The sequence below is a fragment of the Anas platyrhynchos genome, chromosome 2, assembly GCF_047663525.1.
Source record: "Anas platyrhynchos isolate ZD024472 breed Pekin duck chromosome 2, IASCAAS_PekinDuck_T2T, whole genome shotgun sequence".
Lineage (NCBI taxonomy): Eukaryota > Metazoa > Chordata > Aves > Anseriformes > Anatidae > Anas > Anas platyrhynchos.
The window spans coordinates 12181959-12203419 of NC_092588.1; the positions used below are offsets into that span (position 1 = coordinate 12181959).

A 21461-nucleotide genomic window follows, 5' to 3' on the forward strand; every position below is an offset into this window, starting at 1 on the left:
CCTTGCTGCGTGTGTCAGCAGAGCTTTGGTGGCTGCCCAAGGATGGCCCTCAGCTGAAGGAAGCAGGAGGTGAGAGGTGTTAAATTCATCGATTCCTAGGCAGAACTTCCAAAAACTACAAAATCCAGTCTATGGGTGTTTGAAATCTAATCAGTGCGCAGATTCAGGGCAAAATTTAAAACTGGGGTTGTTATGCTTGGGTGAATTCACAATGTACTTAACGAATATATGCACACATTCTGCAAAAATAAGGGAAAATTTAATTCCTCTGGGAGCAGGGCAGACGGGCTGGAGAATGCCATGGGCTTGGCACCGCAGTGAGCAGAATGGGGAAGGGCAGCGTGGGGCTGCTCTGGGTGGGTTTCTGCATCGTCGTAAAGGAGATGTTCCTAGCACCTGATCCTTACTCCCTCCGGCAAGAAAACTGGCTGCTGGTAACTCAGGGATAGGGATTTCCAAGCCCAGTCTCCAAATCAAGTGTTTGTTAATTAATTAATTTTGACACATGGAAGATTTCAGCCAAAAAACGCTCAATTGCTTCCATAAAATCGGAGTAATAAATTCTGCTCCCATGAAAAACTTCTGTGGGCGTTGATTTAGGAAAGCTCTAGTGCCCTTCAGGGAAAGGACATTAGGAGGAGAAGGGCCTGTACCACTGCTGCTTTTCATCATCCCTAGCAAAATACATCCAAATTTGGTCAAATTATAAGCCACTGGTAGCAACAACAAGTTCCTATGGGTTATATGGCTGAGCATATGCTGGATTGTCAGGGATTTTGTGGCATGTGTTGACAGGGGAGTTTGTGTGGCCAACTCCTTATTGGGCTCCTCATGCATTCTGGTCACCATTGTCCCATGGACTCCTGCCAACATCCCCAAATTATTCCAGTTTGGCTTCTGGTTTTCTCAGGCAGAGCTGTCCCATGACTGCTTTGCTGAGAGCTGGTGCAGAAGAAGAAACATACTGGTTTTGGTCCTCCTGCCCAGCCAGAACAGCAGGGCTGCTGGTGAGGAAGAAATGCCAAGAAGAAGAAGGTGGACTCCGGTCTTCACACCTTCCACCTGGCAGTGGTGGCAGTTTGGCATCAAACTCGTGGCAGCTCATCCTTCGGTGAGATGCTCCTTGGGTGCTGGCTGTGAACATCTAGGATTTGTTTTGCAGGCAAGGTGGGAGCTTGAGGTGCAGCCAGGATCAGCGGTAACCCCCTGTTGTACATTAAAAGGGCTAGAAAAGGCCAAGCCAGCAAAAACACCTGCAATCCTTGGCTGTTTTCAATCACGTTCTAGTACTGGGGGGATCTGGAAATGTCTGTGCTTCAGCTTCCCTGCTGCAATGGGGATCAAGGCCCAGTCCCTCTGCTGCAAGTTATTCTGGAAGCTCTTTAATGGTGATGGAGTCCTGAGCTGCTCAGACATCAGTTAGAGAAAAAAATAATAAAACAGAGAAATTACTTTTCTAAGCAAGGCCTGAATAACGACAGCAAGAAGCAAATGGAGTCTCATTTACTGATCATCTCATGGACCAGGCCATGTGTGCATGTAGCCAAAAACCATCCTCTTGTCAGCTTGTCATCCACAAGCAGACTAAATTAGGAAAGCACAGGGCACCTAATTCAACTTGTTCCTGGATCCTTGTGATGATTTTTTTTTCTTTTCCCCAAGCAATATTTTTTTTTTTAAAAAAAGCATTGCATGAGTGCCTGCCCTAGACAGGCCATGGAGCTGTGCACGGGGACAGTCAGCATCAGCAGCCTGCTCGCATCCATGCGCAGTGAAACGCCGTGCCCAAGGACGTCCCCGATCACAGCGGAGCACGAACAACGTCCTGATTGTGCCTCGCCACTTGGCCTCTCCTTGGAGCTGCAGTCACCGTATCGTTATTAATGACAGCAAAGCCTGCTCGCAGTGCCCTCTCTGCAAACTTGCTCAGGCAGCCCTGCTAAAGCAACCTTTGTGTGGCACTGGGATGTTTTTGTGTAAAAAAGGAAACGGGGTTGGTTTTCCAAGAGGAACCTTCACATTTGGAGGCTTGCTCCCATCCTCAACCCGTGGCCGTGCTCCTGACACTCCTGGCCGGGGCTGGCAAAGCCCTGCTGCTCTTCTGCAAGCACGTTTGTTTGCTCTGGGAGAGCTTTGGCTTTATTATCTCTGCAATAACAAACTCCGGGGCTGCCGCTATTGTTCTGGGTGAATTGCAGCGATCCTGCAGAGCCCCAGTCCCCAGTCCCTCGGCGGCTGGTGCTGTGCAAATACAGGCAACCCAGGTGGGTCTTGTTCTGCCGAAAACTCCCGAGAGCCACGGGAGTGCTGCTAGCTAAACAAAGTAGGTCAGCACTCCAGACACGCATACTTACACGCACATCAGCCAGAAGAGACACAAACTGGAATATTAAGCTGCCAAGTGGCTGTTAAAAACTGTGCACAAGGGCAATTAAAATATTAGCATCCTTTCATGTAAGCAAAGCAGGCAGAAGTGGCAATTAGCTTCAGTTACAAGTTTGCAGCCCTGGAGGAAAGCCATCAGACATGTTGCCTCCTGACACACACATCCAGCCATCCGACAGCCCATGCAGGGGGGACAGAAGGGGCTGCACGGGACATCTGGCTCCACGCAGGCAGGATCGCCCCATGCAGCCTCGTGTGCTGTCGTGGTCACTGGCACAGCCCGTGTTGGTGCTCACCAACAGGCTGGAGGAGCAGCTGGGGTGGTTTCTGTACCTTTTGCCATCAGATTTTGGTGTAGGATCAGGGTGAGCGCAGCCACAGCAGTGCCCAGCCCCAGAGGGAGGTGGGGGCTGGTTCAGCTCCTTGCAGCAATGTCCTGGACAGGTTTCTTGTAGGAAAAGTCACAGAGCCCTCCCCGCTACTTACTGTAAACTTCCCTTGGTGCTTAAATATTGTGCAGACTATTAATAAAAATAGCTTTGTGTTGTTAAGTCACGTGGAAGGTTTCCTTCCTTCCTTCCTTCCTTCCTTCTTCCTTCCTTCCGGTTGTAAGGACAACCAATATAAAGGTAGCCCTAAATCCACGCATGCCCCATGCATGGGGCAGGGTTCCCCATTCCCAGGCACTATCTGACCCCCTCACGTGGTGTAAAACCATCTGACACCAGGAACATAAAAACGAGTAGTGGACTGAGCTGTTCATTTTAATCTGGTTAGCGTTTGCCAAGCCGATTACTGCAAAACCAATTCCAACCCTAATCGCAGCTCTGAAGCCCCCGAGCTCCTCTGCACAACCCGGCGCTGGCGGCGGCCGAGCTTTGTTTTTCATTAAGAGAAAAAAAGAAAAAAGAGACAAGAAAAAGGTTACCAAAATGTCTAGCTTTTGTTTTATTGAGTTACAACAAATGAGCAACAAGTTAGAAAAATTGGATTTATTCAAACTCCCTAGCATTGTGTTTGTGCAGTGTACTGAAATATGGGGAAGGTTTCAAAACGCGGCTGGTCCGAGAAACCCAGCGGCCGGCTCCTGCACCCGCTCCCGCACGCACGCTCCCACTCTCCCTTCTCTTCTTCCTCCTCACACCCGCCCGTACAGACACCCCGCACAAAGGAAAATTAGCAGGACTTGAAAAAAGTGCACTCAGGAATCTAGAACTGATCTAAGAATTTAGTGGCAAGGGTTAATCAGGAATTTCTGTTGTGCGCTGCAACATCTAAAGCTGGCGGACAGCCTTGTGTTCATGCTGTCCGTCCCTGTACCAGCCCAAGAAACGCAAACAAGTTCAGATTACGAAGCATCTTCATTTTCTCACTCCAACCCCTCCGGGGGTTGCACTGCGTGTTCAAACAAAAAGTGCTAAAACCAAACAAACAGGAAGGAAAAAAAAAAAAAAAAAGGCATTGTAGCAAAAATCGTCAGAGACCCATGGAGTGGCCTCGTTTGGGAAAAGTGAGGAGCTGGAGAAGACTCGCTTCATAAGAGCACAGGAAAGCAGAGATTTAAATACTTCAACCAGTAGAAGATGGCCATAAAACAAAACAAAACAAAAAAGTCAAAACAACAGGGAAAAAAACCCAAAGCCCCAACCTAGCCAGACCGCCCCTCCCCAAACCCAAACTGCATTGCGTGGGCTGAAATGTAAACGGCTGCCGGGGTGGGAATCTGGGATCGGATGTCGATCGGCACCAAAGAGATTCCAAAAATTGCAAATCTTTCTTCAAATGCTTCTGAGAGGTTGTAGGGTCTCCCTTGGAGATCTTCAGAAGCCGCCTGGACGTGGCCCTGGGCACCCTGCTCTGGGTCTCCCTGCTTAAGGGGGGGACCAGGTGGACCCCAGGGGGCCCTGCCAACCTCAGCTGTTTTGTGATTCAGTGATTCAGAAAAAAATCTCCTCTCCCCCCTCCCCACAAAAGACGCCTCCCTCCCCCCAGACCAACCCTAAAATTTTGCCATGGCATTATATGCAAGAACAACTTGCACCTATTAAAAAGTTAACAAAATTTCCACGTCGTACAAATCTGTTCCAGTACAGGAAGAGGATGGGCAGGAAAGTGGGTGGGAGAGAAGCGAAGGAGAACCCTATATACAAGGACCCTTTTTTCTTTCTTCCTTTTCCTTTCCAATGCAGTAGTAGGACTTTGGCACTATAAACAACCCCATGACGGTGCTCCACTAGAGTATTTCTCACCGTGCCTCCGCGAGCACGGTTTGAGACTTGGAGTTGCAACACACTCTCTCTCACCCCAGGCAGGAAAATAGATTTTTGCTCTATTTTCAGGCAGAATTCCCCTTCATTGTCAGGACAGCACAGCTGATGAGTACCCCTGCAAAAATTAAAGAAGAAACATATTACTTTTAAAGACATCACAAAGAGATACTTGGGCTGTTGACTAATGCAGCACCCGATTTACATCTCTGCAGCTGCCGTGGCGCTGCATTTGGTATTAACCATCCCCTGAAGCCTGTCCCTATCACTGATGCTGCAGCAGGGGGCCAGATTTGTTCTGTTGTGCCTGACACCCAGCTAATTCCCCCCTACAGACTGCTGATGGGGACAAACAGCCCGGCCTCGACTCTCACCGATCGCTCGCTGCTGCAAACACCTCGGGCAGAGCCTGCACCGGCTCGTGGGTGACACTCGAGGGCTGGGGCAGCTGCTTTGTGACCACAGGAGAGACAGAGCTGAAGGCAAGGAGACTTCAGGCCTTTCTTCCCCAGCAAATCCTCTCATTATATGGCACAAATTTAGCAAAGAATTACACAAACTCGAAACCAGCCCTCAAACAGCTGCCTGCCTCCACACGGCCCTATGAACAGATGGGGACACAGGGTGAGGGCTCTCCTACAGGGAGATGGCAAGGGATGTCAGCCCTAGAGGGATGCCAGCCCTACAGGGATGACTTCCAGCGTGGTTTTCCCCATGAGTGAAGCATTAGAGTGCAAGAAGTGTGAGCACCGACTCAGGCTGCAGCTGCAGGCGGCAGCACGGGGTGGTTTCTCCTGCCCCAAAGCTCACCACAACCTTTATTTCACACCTTTTATGAACGTTGCTACTGGCTTTGTCATTTCCCACGGAGGCACTGAGCTCTGTCTGGCATCTGCACCTCAGAAAGCTAAGCTTGAGCCAACATAAAAAGAAAAAAAAAATCTTCCTTGTCCCTGCAGCCTTTCCTCAGACAACCCCTCTGTGCTTTCTAAAGCACTGCAAATCTGTAATTGCTGCTTTGGGTTTTGCTTCTCCCTCTGAAGTCCTTCATTGCTGGGTCTCCAACACAGCTGGTTTTAGGGGAAATGATGAGTCCCTGAAATGCTTCGGTTCTGTAAAAACCGCTGGGAAGTCCCACACCGCCTTCAGGACGGGGGCCGTGGATCCCACCGTCGGCAGCAGGCACTGCAGCCAGCTTCATGGATAGAGCACCAAACCACAAGAAAAATGAGAACTCGAACAGAAAGGAAGGGAAACCCCGGTGCTGGTAGCTTTCAGCAGTCTCAGACACTGAGGAATGTGCTGGGCCACCAGCATCCGACTGATCCCAGCTCCCACCGTGGTGTGAAAGGAGCTGAGGACACCGGGAGGGCCCAGATGGCTGCTGATGCTCAGCACCATGCAGCAAGCAAGGCCTGGCTTCTCTGGGGCCTTCTGGTGACCACCTCCCAGATCTTGGCCTTCAACCCATCTCGGCAAAGCTCTTTGGGCTGTGGAAGGGCAGCACAGTGACCCCCAGGGAGTGCTCGTGGCCCTCAAGAGCATCTTCTACCTCAGTAGAAGGCCTTCGGGCCTGAAATGGAGGTTGTGAGAGCAACCCTGAAACAGAAAGTTTTCGGTGGAGAAGGTGGTGGTGGTGGGGGAAAAATAGTACATTTCTGAGAAAAGACAAAAGCTCCGGTCTGAGGAAATCTTGGGAAACCCCTCCGGGGAGATAAAGCTGTGAGGCTGCCAGCTGCTCCGGCGTGCTCTGCTCCTGGGGCTGAGCCGTGATGTGCTGCATTTAATTTGAGGTGGATTTCTGTGCGTCAGGCTTGTGCAAGTGGTGACAAGAGATCTGTTTTTGACCCTCGCTGTTGGAAGGCAGGAATCTCGCCACGGATGGACAGGGAGCTCAGGCTGTGCTGATAAATGAGGGATGCGAGGCTTCGTCACGCAGCGTCCAGGGCATTTTTAGTGAGGCCTTGCAGCAGCCACTCAGCATCCCGAAGGTGTCTTACGGGGACAGGCCTTGAGGCAGTGTTCAAGGAAACCTCACTCTGCTCTGTGGAATTCATCTGATTTTTGGCAAAAGTTTCAGATAGGCAGAAGCAGGCTTTATAACAGACCCCATTAGCCTGTGGATGGTGTGGTCAGGAGGCCATGAAAGTCCAGCAGAAGCAACTGAAAATGCATCAATTTTGAAGAACCCATTTTCTAAGGCATCAGGTCCATCGAGGCTGTAATACAAATGCTCCCTAATGGTTTCAGGAACTTACAAAACTACCTGGGGGAGGCAAAGAGGGATCTGAGAAGTTCTGCAGCGTTGCAAGTTTTGCAGAAGTACGGAGACTGAGCGCCGAAAAATGTTCACTTTAAAGCGCTCCTGTCAGGCTGAGAAAATAGCAACAACGTGAGTATCAAAGGAGCACGTTTCTGCACAAAGTGCAGCAGTGAAAGTTTCACATCATCACTGCAGCTGTGCAAGCGCCAAGAAGAGGAAAAGTCCCTTGTCAGCAGTTCAGCGCTTGGCAGCATCTCCTGTGTGCAGCCAGGATGGTGACACGGCCCCTCGAAGGTACCGAGGGCTGCAGCGTTAGGAAGAATCAGACTTTTACATGAGAACAAGCAGAAACAAGCTCACCGTCAGGTCTCACACGGTCTTTGCTTTTGAGTCATACCCTGGGTGTCACCTCAGATAACACCTTGCTAGTTCAACTCCCAAGTCTCAGTTCAAATTCAAACAAGATAAGCAGGCTTCACAAAAATAAGAGCAACAGTTTATCCTCAAGGAAAAAGAAGCCAGGATTTTTCCACGGGTCCCATCAGTGCAAGGGATAAAGCTCCCAGCTTTCATGTCACCACGGCTGTGACAACGCCTCCCACCCAGGCACTGGCACTTCTGGGCTGAGATGTGCTGGGAAGATGATGTGGAACGAAAGAGAGAAAGGCTCTGGGTTTTTCCCTCCCTTTGGTTACATTAGGGTACGTGTTTATAGCTGGAACACCAAAATGATCTGGAACGACAAACCCTGACAGAAAAATATAAGCCCCACGGTGCAATTTTTCATTGCTCATTGGATTTTAAATACCAGATCAGATGCTGGGTCTGTTTTCCTACGTGGCTGCCTGGCCGTGGCACCTCCATGTGCCTTTGCAGCAGCCAGAGCAGCTCCAGGTAACGTCCCCAGCCTGTCCCCCTCCCACCTCTGTGTTTGCCACAACCTGCCTCACCCCCCCAGCCAGCAGCTGCTGCAAGCACAGCCCAGCCCAGGACAGTTTTGTATCGCAGCCTGGAGTTTTAAAATACTTCGTGGTACGGACACAGTGACATTTCTCGAATGCCCAAACTGTAGTTCAAAATGCAACCACTGCAGGGTTGGAAACCCTTTATAAACTCAGAGAAAGTGCCTAGCAGAATTAATTCTTTCTAAAATCCAAGTTCTCTAATTGTTAGTGTGTGGTGCTGTGCTTTCTGTTGGGTAAACTGTAGTGTAAGGAGACTCCAGCTCAGGAAAGATGGGCTCTGGTCTCGGCTGTGCCATGCACAGCGCATTAAAGGCTCTGGGGAACTCAACACGCAAGTCAGGAAACCCTGACAGAGCTTGCTCCACATTTATACCTGTGTAACTGTGATCAGAAACAGGCCTCAGGTCTCCAAACAACACATCCTCTCACATTGTGAAAGCTCACATAACCCCCAGCCCCCTTAAGAAAAGACCCTGCAGCTTGCTTTTAAATTCAGGATCCTGTGAAGAAGAGCTGCTAAAACACCCACACAGCTTAGTCTGGAGCATTTCCTAAGCCTCTACAGTGAGCAAGCAGAACAAAGCAGGGCTGGAGACAGTTCTCACCTGCAAGAGGAAGAGAGCACATTTACATGAGCCGCTTGAGGCCCCACAGCATTTTGTGCTTGCTGTTGCATAAAGAAGCATCGCTGACCCGGGCCCTTCCCGCAGAGAGCTTTTATTCTGCTGCAAAGGAAGGACCCGGGGTGCAAAACCAGGCGCTGCAGCCTCTGTCCGTGGGAGATCAGTGATCTGTTAGCAAAAGGGCTATTGGGAACTAGTATCACCTATTATTTCTTTGCATGGCTCCACTGGTGTGTTTTACATCAGGCTCTGCAGAGGTTACACGGGTCATTTGAAGGCAGAAGTTCAGGGTTTAAGCACTTACTGGAAAAAAAAAAAAAATTAAAAAAAAAAAAAGCCCTTAAATGGGAGTTGACCCAAAATGAAAGGAGAAACCTGGCGCACAGCACTAACCCCTCCCTAGCAAGCAGCTGCTTCAATTTATAACCAGGACATCTCTCGCTTCTGCTCAGGCATCCAGCAGGCACCAGGACCCAGCAGGGATGTTTTTTTGGAGGATTTGCACCGAAAAGGAGCTAGGAGATGCTGGAAACACACCCGGCCTGAGGCCGGACCAGAGAAGCAAGGCACCACCAGCATTACCTGTCTATACGTGGGTATTGTCTCCCGATATACTTTCAGAGTCAAAGTCCGCCAGCTCCGCCTGGCCTTCGGGCGCCGCCTGGCTCCAGCTGTCCGTACAGTCCGACGCGGCATCATCCTCACCCACCGTCACCTCCACCCAGTTGACCTCGGCTGGCTCCTCGTTCTCCTCGCTGCCGTGGCCGTCGTGGCTGTTGCACTCCAGCCTCTCCGCACCCTCCGCTTGGTTCCCCAACAAAGAGTCTTTCAGTGGCTCGCAGTCCCTTTTTGCCCTCACCACCGTTTTCCCCGCGTTCTCTTCGTTCAGCTTTTTGTGCTCCTGGTAATGCTGCCGGGACACCTCGCTCCCATTCTTTGGACTCTCAGTGAGTTTTGATCCCTTTTTCTGGTTTTGCTCGTTATGGCCATCAGCAGCGTACTGCTGCTGGTACTGGTCAATCCATTTAAGCGACCCCGTTCTTAGCGAAGAACGGTTTTCCTTGAACCAGCGAACTATTTCAGTTCTTGTGAGCCCAGTCTGAGATGCTAACTGGTCATACTCCTGGGGTGATGGCCACTGAGTTCTTGCAAATGTGCTTTTCAGTAGATGAATCTGCTCCTGGGTTTTCTTGAATGTGGCAGAGGACCCAGACAAAGCACCGGGGAGCTGGGAGCTATTCAGCAGTTCTGCTTGGCTTATTGCACCATTGGGAGTTCCTTGTTCTTTAATTTTTCTGTATGATCCCATCGAGTCCAAGACAGCTTGCTCCATGCTGTCCCGTATCTTTCTCCGCTCAGAGAACCACGAATCAATCTCCCTCCTGCTCAGCTTAGTCTCCACTCGAAGCCTGTCCAATTCTCCTTGGGTCGGAAAAGAGCATCTCAGGAAGCTCTCCTCGAGGGCCCTAAGCTGCTCCTGGGTTTTCTCTTTGAACTTCTGGGGTGCAAAATCTGCATACGGGTGGAACGAGCGGCCGTGCCGCCCCAGTGAAGGCGCTATTTGATCTTTCCCTAAAGCATCGCCGGTGACGTGCACGATGCCCCTCTGCCTTCGATACCTGTGGTCGCTGAACCACTTCTTGATCTCACTCCGGGAGAGACCCGTTGCCTCTATCAGCCGGTAGACTTCTGTGTCGTCGGGGAACTGGCTTGCTATGAAGCTGGCCTTCAGCTCCGCTATCTGCTCCTTCGTCTTTTTTCGCTCGCTGGCTGGTGTCAGTGGTACGGCGGTCAGCTTGGCAGGGCTCTCGGGCACCTGAACTACGTGAGGACGCTTGGCCTCCGGGACACTTGCTAGGGTCTGTATCGTCCTCTTTTGCCCCTGGTTTGGGGCAACAGCAAGCGTAATTGGTGAACAGGAAACTGCTGAACCATTTGACACAGGGGTTAAAACCAGACCTGTCTGGCCCAGTATCTGACAGGGCAAAGCTGTCTGGATGATGGGAGGGGGGATTTTCGCCGTTGCCAAAGGAGCTGGCAGAACGGTGATGGTTTGGGGAACTGCCTGGATAGTACCGTTGAACATCTTTTTTCTCGCCTCCTCCACTTCTTCAGGAGACCAGCTGATGCCGTGCTTCAAACGTTGCGTAGCGAACCAGATTCGGATCTGTTCTTCTGGATGTTTTGAGGCTGCTGTCAACCATGACAATTCTGCTTGCGTCGGGTAAGGGAATTTATTAAAGGAGTTGATCATGGTTGCGTTAGTGTCCAGTGCAGAGTTGTATTTGGTACTATTCAGAGGTACCGGGACCTTGGGGACAAGGTTAATATTTGGTGGTAGCTGTACAGAGGGCATAACATGAGCTAACACGTCATGGAGGAGGTCTCCATTTATACAAGCAATTGCTTCAGTGGCTTCGGTTATGATGCGGGGGAGAGCACCATCCACGTGGTTTTCTGTAACTCCTTCTTCAGGCTTTTTGGGACCCTTTTTGGTTTCCCCTTTAGGCTTTCCCAACTTCATCATCGGCGTTTTACTCACACTAATTCCCCCATGAAGCGAATCCTCACACTCTGCATTTTCTAGCCCACTGCTCGTGACAGTGACATCGTTAGTGGTGGTCTCAATGGACTGCTCTAAAACAGTCTGGTTATTGCGTTTAATTAATTTCAGTTTAAAGTTACTCTCTCCTGGGTGGTATTTTGTGTTGTGGTCAGATAAAGAATCGTATTTTTTGGTTGTGAAATTGCATTCGGCACACACATACAGGGGGTTGAGAATGACATTTGGATGCTGAGTGTCAACATGCTCTGTAAATTCATTTAAGTTTTGTGTAGAGTAAGGGCAGTATTTACACTCATAACCACCCTGGGGTTTCTTAGACTGATTTTCAGCTGGGGGCTTTGCCTCGACCACTTCACAATCTTTTACTGAGTTTTCTGAAGGCCAAGGTTTTTTAGCGTCCTGCTGCGGTGTGCCAGCCCCCTTCTCTTTAGGAGTTTCTACGCGCTCTGTGACTTCCTGTTCCACCACTTCAGAAGTTCGCACCATACAGGGAGTTGTTGACTTTCTTTTGCTAGCCATGGCAGCTGTTTGCAGCAGGCTGTGGTCCCAAATGGTGACTTTTTTTTTGGCAGGGTGAGCAATAAATTCAAAAGATCTTGCAAATGGCTCCAACCTTCCCGGATTACTTGACTGTTTTGTTTAATAAAGGATTTCAGTCCTGGCTGTGACCATCAGCTCCAACAGCAGACCCATCAGCTGCTTGACACCTGTGAAACAAAGCACACGCCATTAAACACTGATCTGTAAAACACGGATTGAGCAAAAAGCCACAGCTCAAGATATATACATTTAAAATACCGTTTTGGACAATGCTAAACTCTTCCCCTGCTACTCTCCTCATCAACTTAAGAGGCAAAATCTGCCCACAAAGAATAAAAGCAGTGGATAATTCACAATGAAGTGCACCACAGGTAGAAAATGACTTTGAAACAAGGAAGATGAACAGACAGGGGATTTTAATCTCCGCTAGAGTCAATGCATTTAGCTGGAAAAGAAAGAAGACACTGCTATAAATACCGTACCTTTTTATAGAAGCTGCAGTTTCTATTAATTATTATTTTGAAGCATGCAGATCTGAAATTGAGTGTGATTTATATTAAACTTAATTACTTCCCACTGTCACTTACCTTGTAAATATGTCTACTAAATGATTGTGGTTACTAATGATGGGTGATTTCTAAATAAAGCTATAGGGACTGCCTCGCTTTTAAAAGTAAAGGCAGAAAGAATAGTTAATGCAAGTCAACATTTTCAAAGGTCTGTGTTTTGATGAGAGGTGGGTTCAAAGAAACTGCACAGATCTGTGGAGGCCTATCGAGTCTCTTCTGGAACAAAAGTTTCCTTAAAGTACCACTTTTCACTGAAAATTGATAAAGGCAGCTAGCAGAGGTCATAGACATCCTTAGATTCCTTTTAAATAGGGTCCCTTCTTGTGACCCTGCTGATATTCCCATTGAGTCCTGATCTGTGCACTTAACTGCCTACAGAATTTAACAAAAAATCCATTTTAAAAGCACGATTCACATGGTGAAGTGGTTTTGGAAGTTCTTAAATGTAAGAATTCCATAAAAACATATGCATTTTAGAAGTGTTATAAATGAAGTCTCAACTCAATCTGAATTTAGTAATATTTATCAAAGGCAAGCAAACAGCGCTGGGTGTGCGGGGAGTCTATGCTCTACCAACATGCACACACGAACATCGAACTTTCTAAAATATACAGAACAGTCTCCATTTTCCATTCCTTTTCTTATCCATATTAAACCCAAGTATGCCTATACATATGTACAATCAGAAGAGGTAACAAACAATCCTTTAAGTTCCATGACTGGGGGAGCATAGTTGGAGTTGGTAATCCTGGTTGAAGTGTTCCCATATCTTTCATGACTTCATTAATTTCTCTCAGATCATGTAACAGTCTCAATTTTCCATTCCTTTTCTTGATTACAAACAACGGAGAATTCCAGGGCTAGTCATGGGAACAATATGTCTTGCTTTAAGTTGTCAAGCAACTCGGCCTTCGGGCCTTATGCATCCTGTTCTTCCTGGATTGAAGGGAAGCAGACCCATCTCCTTTTCAAGGCTGATAGTTTTTAGTTGCAGAGTCCCACACCTTGACCTCAAGTTGGTCCCATATTTTAGGATCATAAACTGTCTGATTGTTAATAAGGAGAATAAGCTGTAAGGTTACCAGGACAGTCTTTATTTCCAAGGCCGTATGATTCCCCATAATGCGCAACTGCTTACCAGCAAGGGGCAGTTGTGTGTGCGGGTCTGCTTCTCTCAGCTTGAGCTTCCCAGCTCCGGTGTGCCATTTCCAGCCACTTTGAGAAGTCTGCTGAGTTTGGCTGAACCCATCTTTATGAGGAGATCAACGTGCCTGGTCTCTGTTCTGCTAGCCTGTCCCTACTCGTTCCTTTCTCATTATATCATGTTGCCTTTCCATCTTGAGGACAGGCTCCTCTCTTACACCCTTCATCCCACAGCAGTCCTTTTCCAACAACTTTTCACTGGTCAAACAACTTTGCCTGGCAGCAGCAAACACCCAGCGACTTCCATGCCTTATGGCTGGAGAACAAGCAACCCGAGACTGCATGGCGTCTCCTCAATCACCCTTCTTTGTTCCCTCTAAACTTTACATTCCTGATATCTTCATTGTTAAGAGTCTGATGTTATCATCAACCATGGGGCTTGCCGACCTCCATGGCCACACTCCCACACCTCCCCCTTCTTTATTAATATCAACCATCATCTTCTTGACGTGAATTATGACTCCATATATCACAAAAGGATCTGAAGTCAACAACGTCAGCACAACCACAAAAAAAGAAAAACTACACCAGCTGTGTTATAATCTACCTGTGCTCATCAGGGGTGTGTGTGGGGGGAGTGGAATTCCATTGTTATAACAGTTTCAAGAGAAAAAAAAATATGTCTCTTTCCTATTTCACAAAATGCCTTTTCTAATCAATTCTTGACTCTAATTTTGCTACTCTTCCTGATCAGACGGGCTCTGGATTTGTAATGCTTCCAGACCTGATGGGAAACTCATTGTTGGACATCAAGGAGTCACCAGGGTTTACAGACTTGAGGAGGATGGAACGTGGGTAGGGCCTGTGTGGATTTTTGTAGAAGCACATTAAACGGAGAATCTGAAATACAGATTTTATCTCTAAGAAAAGGCAGACCTTTTCGTGAAGCTTGTAAATGATGAACTGTGACCAGCACCTAGCAGAATCACCAGCATGAAAATCCAATGAGATAAACCCCACTGCAGTTCCCCCAGACATATCCAACACCAGCGGGCAGTTTCAGACCACCTCGTTGCTGCCCCCGAACCTGCTCTTTTCACCTCTGCATTGCCAACAGAGCCAGAAACAATTTCTGCTCAAGCAGATGCTAACTGCTTAGCTCTGTTTGCAGTTTATCAGTACTTTGAAAGTCTCTAGAGCATATTCCTGCTGGTCTGCCCATCGCAGATCCTTCCCCTACTGTATTTACGGAAACCTAAAGTGATGTACTGACAGAGGAAGCAGCTTCGGCTGGGGATAAGTGCAGAGACAGCAGCTTCCAGCTCCATTTCCCCAAAACCCAATGTGAAGTGCTTCTCTATACAGCACTTCGTGAAGTACTTTCGCAGGTAAGGCTCTGCTGAAACACAAGCTGTGTAATGGCAAAGATGCAGGATGAAGGAGAGGCTGTTCGGAGATACTATTTGTTACACTGTGGCTGCCTCGGCCTACACCTGCGGTGCTCCATGCTCACAGCCACCACCAAAGGCCTGACCAAGACCAGGGATGCTCCTGCACCCTTGCTCCAATTTGATGAAGTGCTGCAGCACTGGGTTGATGCTTGAGGGTTTATTTAAGCTCTGGGAAATGGCACATCTTTGCTCAGCTCAGTGAAGCAGGGATCGGACAGTTTGCAGCATGATCTACCTGAAAGGAAGCTGTGGGGAGCTGGGCGTCGGCCTCTTCTCACAGGTAACCAGTGATAGGACCACAGTGAATGGCCTCAAGTTGTGCCGTGTAGGTTCAGGTTGGAAATGAGGAGACATTTCTGCTCAGAAAGAGCAGTCAGGCACTGGGATGGGTTGCCCACGGAGGTGGTGGAGTCACCGTCCCTGGGGGTGTTCAGGGAAATGCTGGACATGGTGCTTGGGGACATGGGTTAGTGGGTGACATTGGTGGTAGCGGGATGGTTGGACCAGATGATCCTGAAGGTCTCTTCCAACCTTAACAACTCTGTGATTCTATGGCTGTTCCTTAAGCATTTACCTTGGTCAGGATGACATGGTGACACCTTCCTCCAACCTGGGATCACCAACGCTGTCATTATCATTTCCCAAGGCATCAGCACCTCTGAGCCACCCATACCTTGGGTTTCCACCATCTCTGTTATTTTTTTCCCTTTCTCCCTTTTAATAATAAGCAAGCAGATGAACAGTGGAACAAATGATGCCTGGTTTTCTGCAGATTTGTGCTGACTGACCTTTAAACTGGATTACTCTGAATATTCTCTGTTATTTCCACATATTCCTTCAAAATTTCCCTCTTCACAATCGTCCTCCCACAGAGTATTTTGTCTGTGGTCTGTCACTTGCTGAGTCCCACTGCAGATGGGATCAGAAGTTAGACACAAACACAACTGTCTGAACACCCATCTTCCTAGCCAACTATTTTTAATGAAGCTTGCAGAACATTAATCATTCCGGAAGCTTCTTTGCTATATCCAATCTGGTTTAAATGGGTCAAAAGGTGAGAGAAGGGGGTACAATCGGCTGCCTAAACCAGGCTGCTGCTGGAAATGGGGTGAAGCTAATGGGGTTACCTCACACTGCCCTGCAGATACCACTCGTGATGCTGATGAGGGGAGGGAGGTGCGAGCAGCACCCTGGGAAAGGCTGGTGGGGATGAGGATGGAGCCACAGCTCCCCGGTACTCCTTTGCTGCTTTCCCTCCCTGGCCACACAGCTTAACTTAATGGTCTGCTCCTTTTCTGATGTGTGACCTTCTGCAAAATTCATGTGGCAACATCAGCAAAAGGAAGAAAATGAAAAGACATCAAAGACAGAGCAAGGCTTACTTACATTTCACTGAATATCAATCCCCCTCTCCCCCAAAAAAGAAGAAAGAGCTAAGAACAAAATGATAAAGGAATGGGATGGGAAAGAAAGACTGGAGAAAGAGAAACATCTAGGTTACTACTTTGGATCAATCAACTGTTTCTTAAAAGTCAGGCTAAATGTCTTGAATTCCCCATTCTCTAGAAGCTCGGCAAGCTCCCTGCCACGTCGGGTTGCTGTGCCAAACTCCCACCTCTCACGAGGAAGCAAGGATCAGCCCCAGGCACGGATGCTCTGATACAGAACATGGGCCAAGGTATCGCTGAAATACGTGTAAGTGGGTGGATGGATAACAAATTCTGTCTGATACAATTTTACTAGATATTTTTACATATTTCTTCTTTTCCTATGTTCTATTTCACAGTGTTTTTCTGTATTTCTACCTGCTGCTTTGCTAAGTCTACACATTGAACAGTTTTTCTGCCACACAAGAATCTTTACCCACTATAGAAATCAACCCCAAGTCAAATGGTGCTGCTTTTTGGAGGGCAGTAACAAAAAAAAAAGATTTTTTTTGTGCTGTTCTGATTTTTTTTTTTTTTTTAGTAGACCATGACCAGCGAGGGACCCTCTTTGTCCCTTTGTCCCCAAACAAGGGGAGGAAAGTGAGGCCCACCAACTGCGTGTACGAGGAGTTTATTGGGACCTCCAAGCCGCTGCTCCTCCAGGACCTCGATAAGTGCCTCACTCAGGATAAATACGAAGTTGCTAAAGCATTTCTCTTGCCTTGGAGCTCCCAATCAGTTCTCACAACGAATACGGACCACCCATGCCACATCTCTGTGAAACAGGCAGGGGACCGCACAAACCTGACTGCACAAACCACCGGCTTTTACCTGCAGGTGGCTGCTCCTCCAGCTGGCAGTGACTCCCCAGATTTTGTGACACCCCCCAGCCAAAACCAAGGCTTAGCAAGCAGCATGTCGAGATGGCAACACAAGCCACACTTCACCAGGCCCCTGTTCAGCTTGCTCCAAGGAACAAAACTCACGTCTAGTGCCAGACAAACGGGGCTGCACTGGGTACAGACTTCTCCCGGCACACATACAATCTCTGTCGCTAAAGCCAGCCTGGTTCCCTGCTTTTGTTTTATTACGGATGGGACCCAGGACCACTGGCCTCCCTTTTAGCTGCTGTCACCACCATGCACGGGGTGCAGAAGTGCTGCTGGCAACTGCCCTGAGAGCAGCGAAAGCCCAGACATATGGGAGAAGGCAGCCCTCACCCCTGCAGCTGACCTGCCTTATCTCCTGCTGGGCTTGCCATGCTGCAAGGGGGAAAAACAGCAGAAAAAATAAATATTGGTTATGTTTGTTTTTTATTTTTAAACGAGCAGATGCACAAAGCAGCCAAAGGCAGCCAGGTTAAAAACAAAAGCGCTCGCCTCCAAGCAGACAGCTGCCTCCGTGAACCAGGTCCAAACCAAACCACAGAGCCCGCCTGCAGTAACAGGAGCTTTCGATTTGCTTTGCTTCTGCAAAGCAATCAGGACGGGAGCACGCAGGTCAGAAGCAATGTGTTCTTTTCGGCATCTCTGCTCAAAAAGTGCATCGTGGCAGTTATGAGAGAGGCCCCAGCCTGGTTTTGTTTAATTTCCAAGAGCTAACGAACTAACCCAGCCATAGCCCTCTGATCTTTCAAAGCCCTGTTCGAATGGCTCTGGAGCATCAGCCAGGAGAACAAAGTGGCAACTCATTTGGTGACTTGGTGCATGACCAGGGAAATGCCAGATTTCCTCGCTGCTTGCTGGCTCCCAGGCTGGGAAACTGCAGAGAACTATGCAGGGAAAATAAACCATGGTTTTAGGTCTGGCTGTCGCTGGAAAACGTTTGCTTGGGTAGCAATGCCATCTTCCAGCAGCAAAGGATACCTCCTGCCTCTATAGGCTTCTCAAGTGAAGTAAGTTTGGGCAGTGAAAACACTTTTATGCTGGTAAAGCTGTAACTATCCTAGTGCACTTGGCAGTTCAGAGCTGTTAAAAATAAAACCCCAGGGCAGTCCGTGCCAGTGGTACTAAGCTGACTAGAACTGCTCGTGTGGACTGGCTTTACAAACAGCAGAGTTCAAGCAAAGGGCTGGAAAAATAAATCACAAACCTTTCTTGTGCTGAATTTTGCCATCTTCTCACTTTCTCCCATTTTTCCTTTATTCCCACAGCCAGTTTAATACTACCTCCCAACAAATTAAAAGGAAAAAAAGCAAATATTCAAGTAGAGGCTGAACTCCCTGTCGCAGGACTCTTCCCCCTGGGCTTTGGTGGCAGGGTCCCCAAAAATATGAGGGAGTCTGTGAAAGGTTGTCCAAAAGCTATCCCAAATATAAGCAATATCAAATAATAATAATAATAATAATAATAATAATAATAATAATGATAATAAACAGATAAAAACTGCCGCAGAAAGGGAAAGGCACACCAGAAATGCCACTACTTCACACTGTACCTCACTTCCAGTGCAGAGGAGCCAGGACTGAATGAAATGGATGCAACAGAGACCCCGAAGGGGTTGAAATCCCCACCCAGTGCAAATGGATCTTTGTTTTTCACAGATATACCCTTTTTTAAAAAAAATAAAAATACTGTAGTGATGCTTGTGTGATTTGCCAATAGACTCCTCTATTTTTCATCTCACCGGATAACTCGCTCTGCCCTATGCCAGCATCTGGCTGCAGCCAAAAGCAAACAAAACCCCATGTCTGAACACGATGTTCGCTATCACAAAGGTACCAACAACTCCTTGCAGCTCTCCCATTTCCCCTTCCCAGCTCAGGGATGCAGCAGGAGTGACAGCACAGCATCTGCAGGTGCTGCCTGGAAAGGGTTTGTTGGTCACAAGCCTTTCTGCCCATGGATTTTGGGGTGTTGCCCTGCTTTATCATGCAGCAAATCAAAAAACACTTGACTCCAAGCAAGATCATGCCCACAGCTTGGCTCTGTACAAGAACTGCTATTGCTGGACAACCCCGTAACTCCCCTATGACCATTTATTCCTCACCCATGGAGGCAGCCACAGCGTGAAGATGCACAGTACAGCAGAGCTGCTCTCCTGCTTCCTATCAAAGAGGCCGAATTCATATTCATTAATGTTGTGGCAATATTATGCTCCTACAAATGCAAAGAAGAGAGGTGAGAGATACATTCCATGGTGCAAAGAGGAACATGCCTTGGGTGATGTTTTTCCTTCCTTACAACTCTTGTTAGCATGCAGCTGCTGCAGCAATATCAAACAGCACATCAGCCAGCACAGCAAAAATGCTGTTGCTCTCCACTGTGATAACACAGTTAAAAACATTGCTTAATTATATGCAGGAGAATAAGCAGAAGCAAACCAGGGCAAATAATTCCTACATGATGGATTGGGACTGCAATGATTTACTAAGGGAAAACCACAGAAAGAAAGGAAGGTTTCTGAACTGCAGAGTTGAGCTTTTAAACAGCATTTAAGTGAGAGAAGCCAAGAGCTCTGACTCTTTTGCTCTTCTTTGTAAGCTGAATAAAGCAAAATTAATGGGGAGGTATACAGATTGCCACAGCGATAGTTTTTTGAGACATGAGAAAATAAATTTGAAAATGCTGTAGATTTTTAATTCACATATGTTGACGGAGACATTTCTAATTAGAAAATAACCACACAGATGTTTGTGGCGGGTCATGATGGCCTGGCGCGTGACGGCCATGAATTTTTGTCTGCATGGAAGAAGCAATTTATACATTTTCTTTCCTTTAAGAATCAGCTGCTCACACCTTTCACATGTGAATAGCAAAGCAAAGTGCCCCCAGACTCCTGACCCGCATCAACATGACTCGTGAAGCTGGGTGCCAACACCTCCATGAAACAAGGCAGGAGCAGCCCTGATGCACGCCCTGCCTGGGGGAATCCACGCCTGCAGCACAGACACCGAGAGGCAAAAATACATGCATAAAACACCGATGGGTGGTGGTGGTGGGGATGAGTTGAGGGTGGGATGAAATGCGGTGCTCAAAAGGTGCTAACAGTAGGAGAAAACCCCGGAGAAAGGCATGCTGAAGCCAATCCACATGAACGCTGCCTCTTTGCAATTACAGCTCAGGGTCTACATGATCATAGTGTGGAGGATAGAGATGGAGAAATTTATTCTGGAAAACACAAGTGTTGTGAAAATAACCTCAGCAGGCTTTACCAGAGTGAGCTGTGCTAGCCAGCACCGCACACTACACATCATTCAGAGTATATTGCTCATATATGGTATGTTCTTTGAACTAAAACATTCTCATTCACACCATTGCAAAGCCAAAGGCATGGTAAAAACTGCGCGTTTTCTGTGCTGCTGGTTGTATGAACACAAGTGGCCAACCCCCTCCCAGAAATGGGCAAGTTGAACATTGTGTGCTGTGAATTTTCTATCTTAAGTACTCATTTGCAACCACTTTTTTTTTTTTTTTTTTTTTTTTAATTCCCTATTTTAAATGCAGGTTTAAGTAGTTTAGTGGCTAAAATGAGGACTGGGAAAGTGATAGAATACCCTACCCATAATGAAAAGCTCCACCTTACAGACTGATTCAATGCTTGCATTGTAGCAACGGCTGCTTTCCCAAACAAGAGAGTGGCCTTTCCCTCAAGCCCCACAGGAATTGTCCCTCTCCAGCCCCCAGGGGGATGGGACAGGCCCGGGACAGGCAGGTGAGCACCAGTGATGTGCCCAGTGTCATGTCCTGCACCTGTGGTGGAGATGGGGACAACACCCAGGTTTCCTCACTTCCTGGCCACTGCCTTCTCCCCTGGAAAATGGGCTGGCAACCTACAGCTTGAAGGCCAAATGGGGCATGTGGGCAATCATTATCAGCACACAGGGGCCGTGCCTCTCACTGATTATGAACTTGTTTCCCTCAAGGTGTGGTTTCTGCAAGAGGCATCTGCCCTGGGGTCCTACTGAACACGCATCTTGCTGGTGCTCTCTGCTAGCAGGGGAGAGGACATCCCTTGCTTCCCATGCGTGGAAGGAAAGATCCCCAAATTCCTGTGGAGTCTGCAGCTGCCCATGCTCAAAACTCAGAAGATGCTGGTGGGTGTTCTCCTGGGGCCTTGCTCTCCCACTGGTGAGGGAAAAATACAGTGTGACCTCCTCCAAGCAAGAGGATGCATGAATCACCCCCCCAAAAATACCGGTGGATGCATCAGCAGTTGTTCAATACCTGCATGGGGGTTAAGCCTCTTCCCACCACCCTCCATCCATGGCTTTCAGGGGCAGCGAGTTCCAGAGATTAGTCACGCACCATGTCAAAATTATCT

At 48.1% G+C, this 21461-nt stretch overlaps 1 protein-coding gene across 5 annotated transcripts in view; it reads right to left on the reverse strand.

Moving 5' to 3' along the window:
- Nucleotides 1-3305: 3305 nt before the first annotated feature.
- The window catches only part of ZHX2 (zinc fingers and homeoboxes 2), a 68239-nt gene continuing 50083 nt past the window's right edge, over nt 3306-21461 (reverse strand). For all 5 annotated transcript variants that reach the window (XM_038174074.2, XM_038174075.2, XM_072034349.1 and 2 more), the window contains 2 exons: nt 9086-11776; nt 3306-4770 (listed from right to left, as the gene is read on the reverse strand). In XM_038174074.2, coding sequence (XP_038030002.1) covers nt 9090-11588 — 2499 coding nt within the window. In that variant the 5' untranslated portion in view covers nt 11589-11776 and the 3' untranslated portion in view covers nt 3306-4770; nt 9086-9089. The remainder of the gene's footprint in view (nt 4771-9085; nt 11777-21461) is intronic.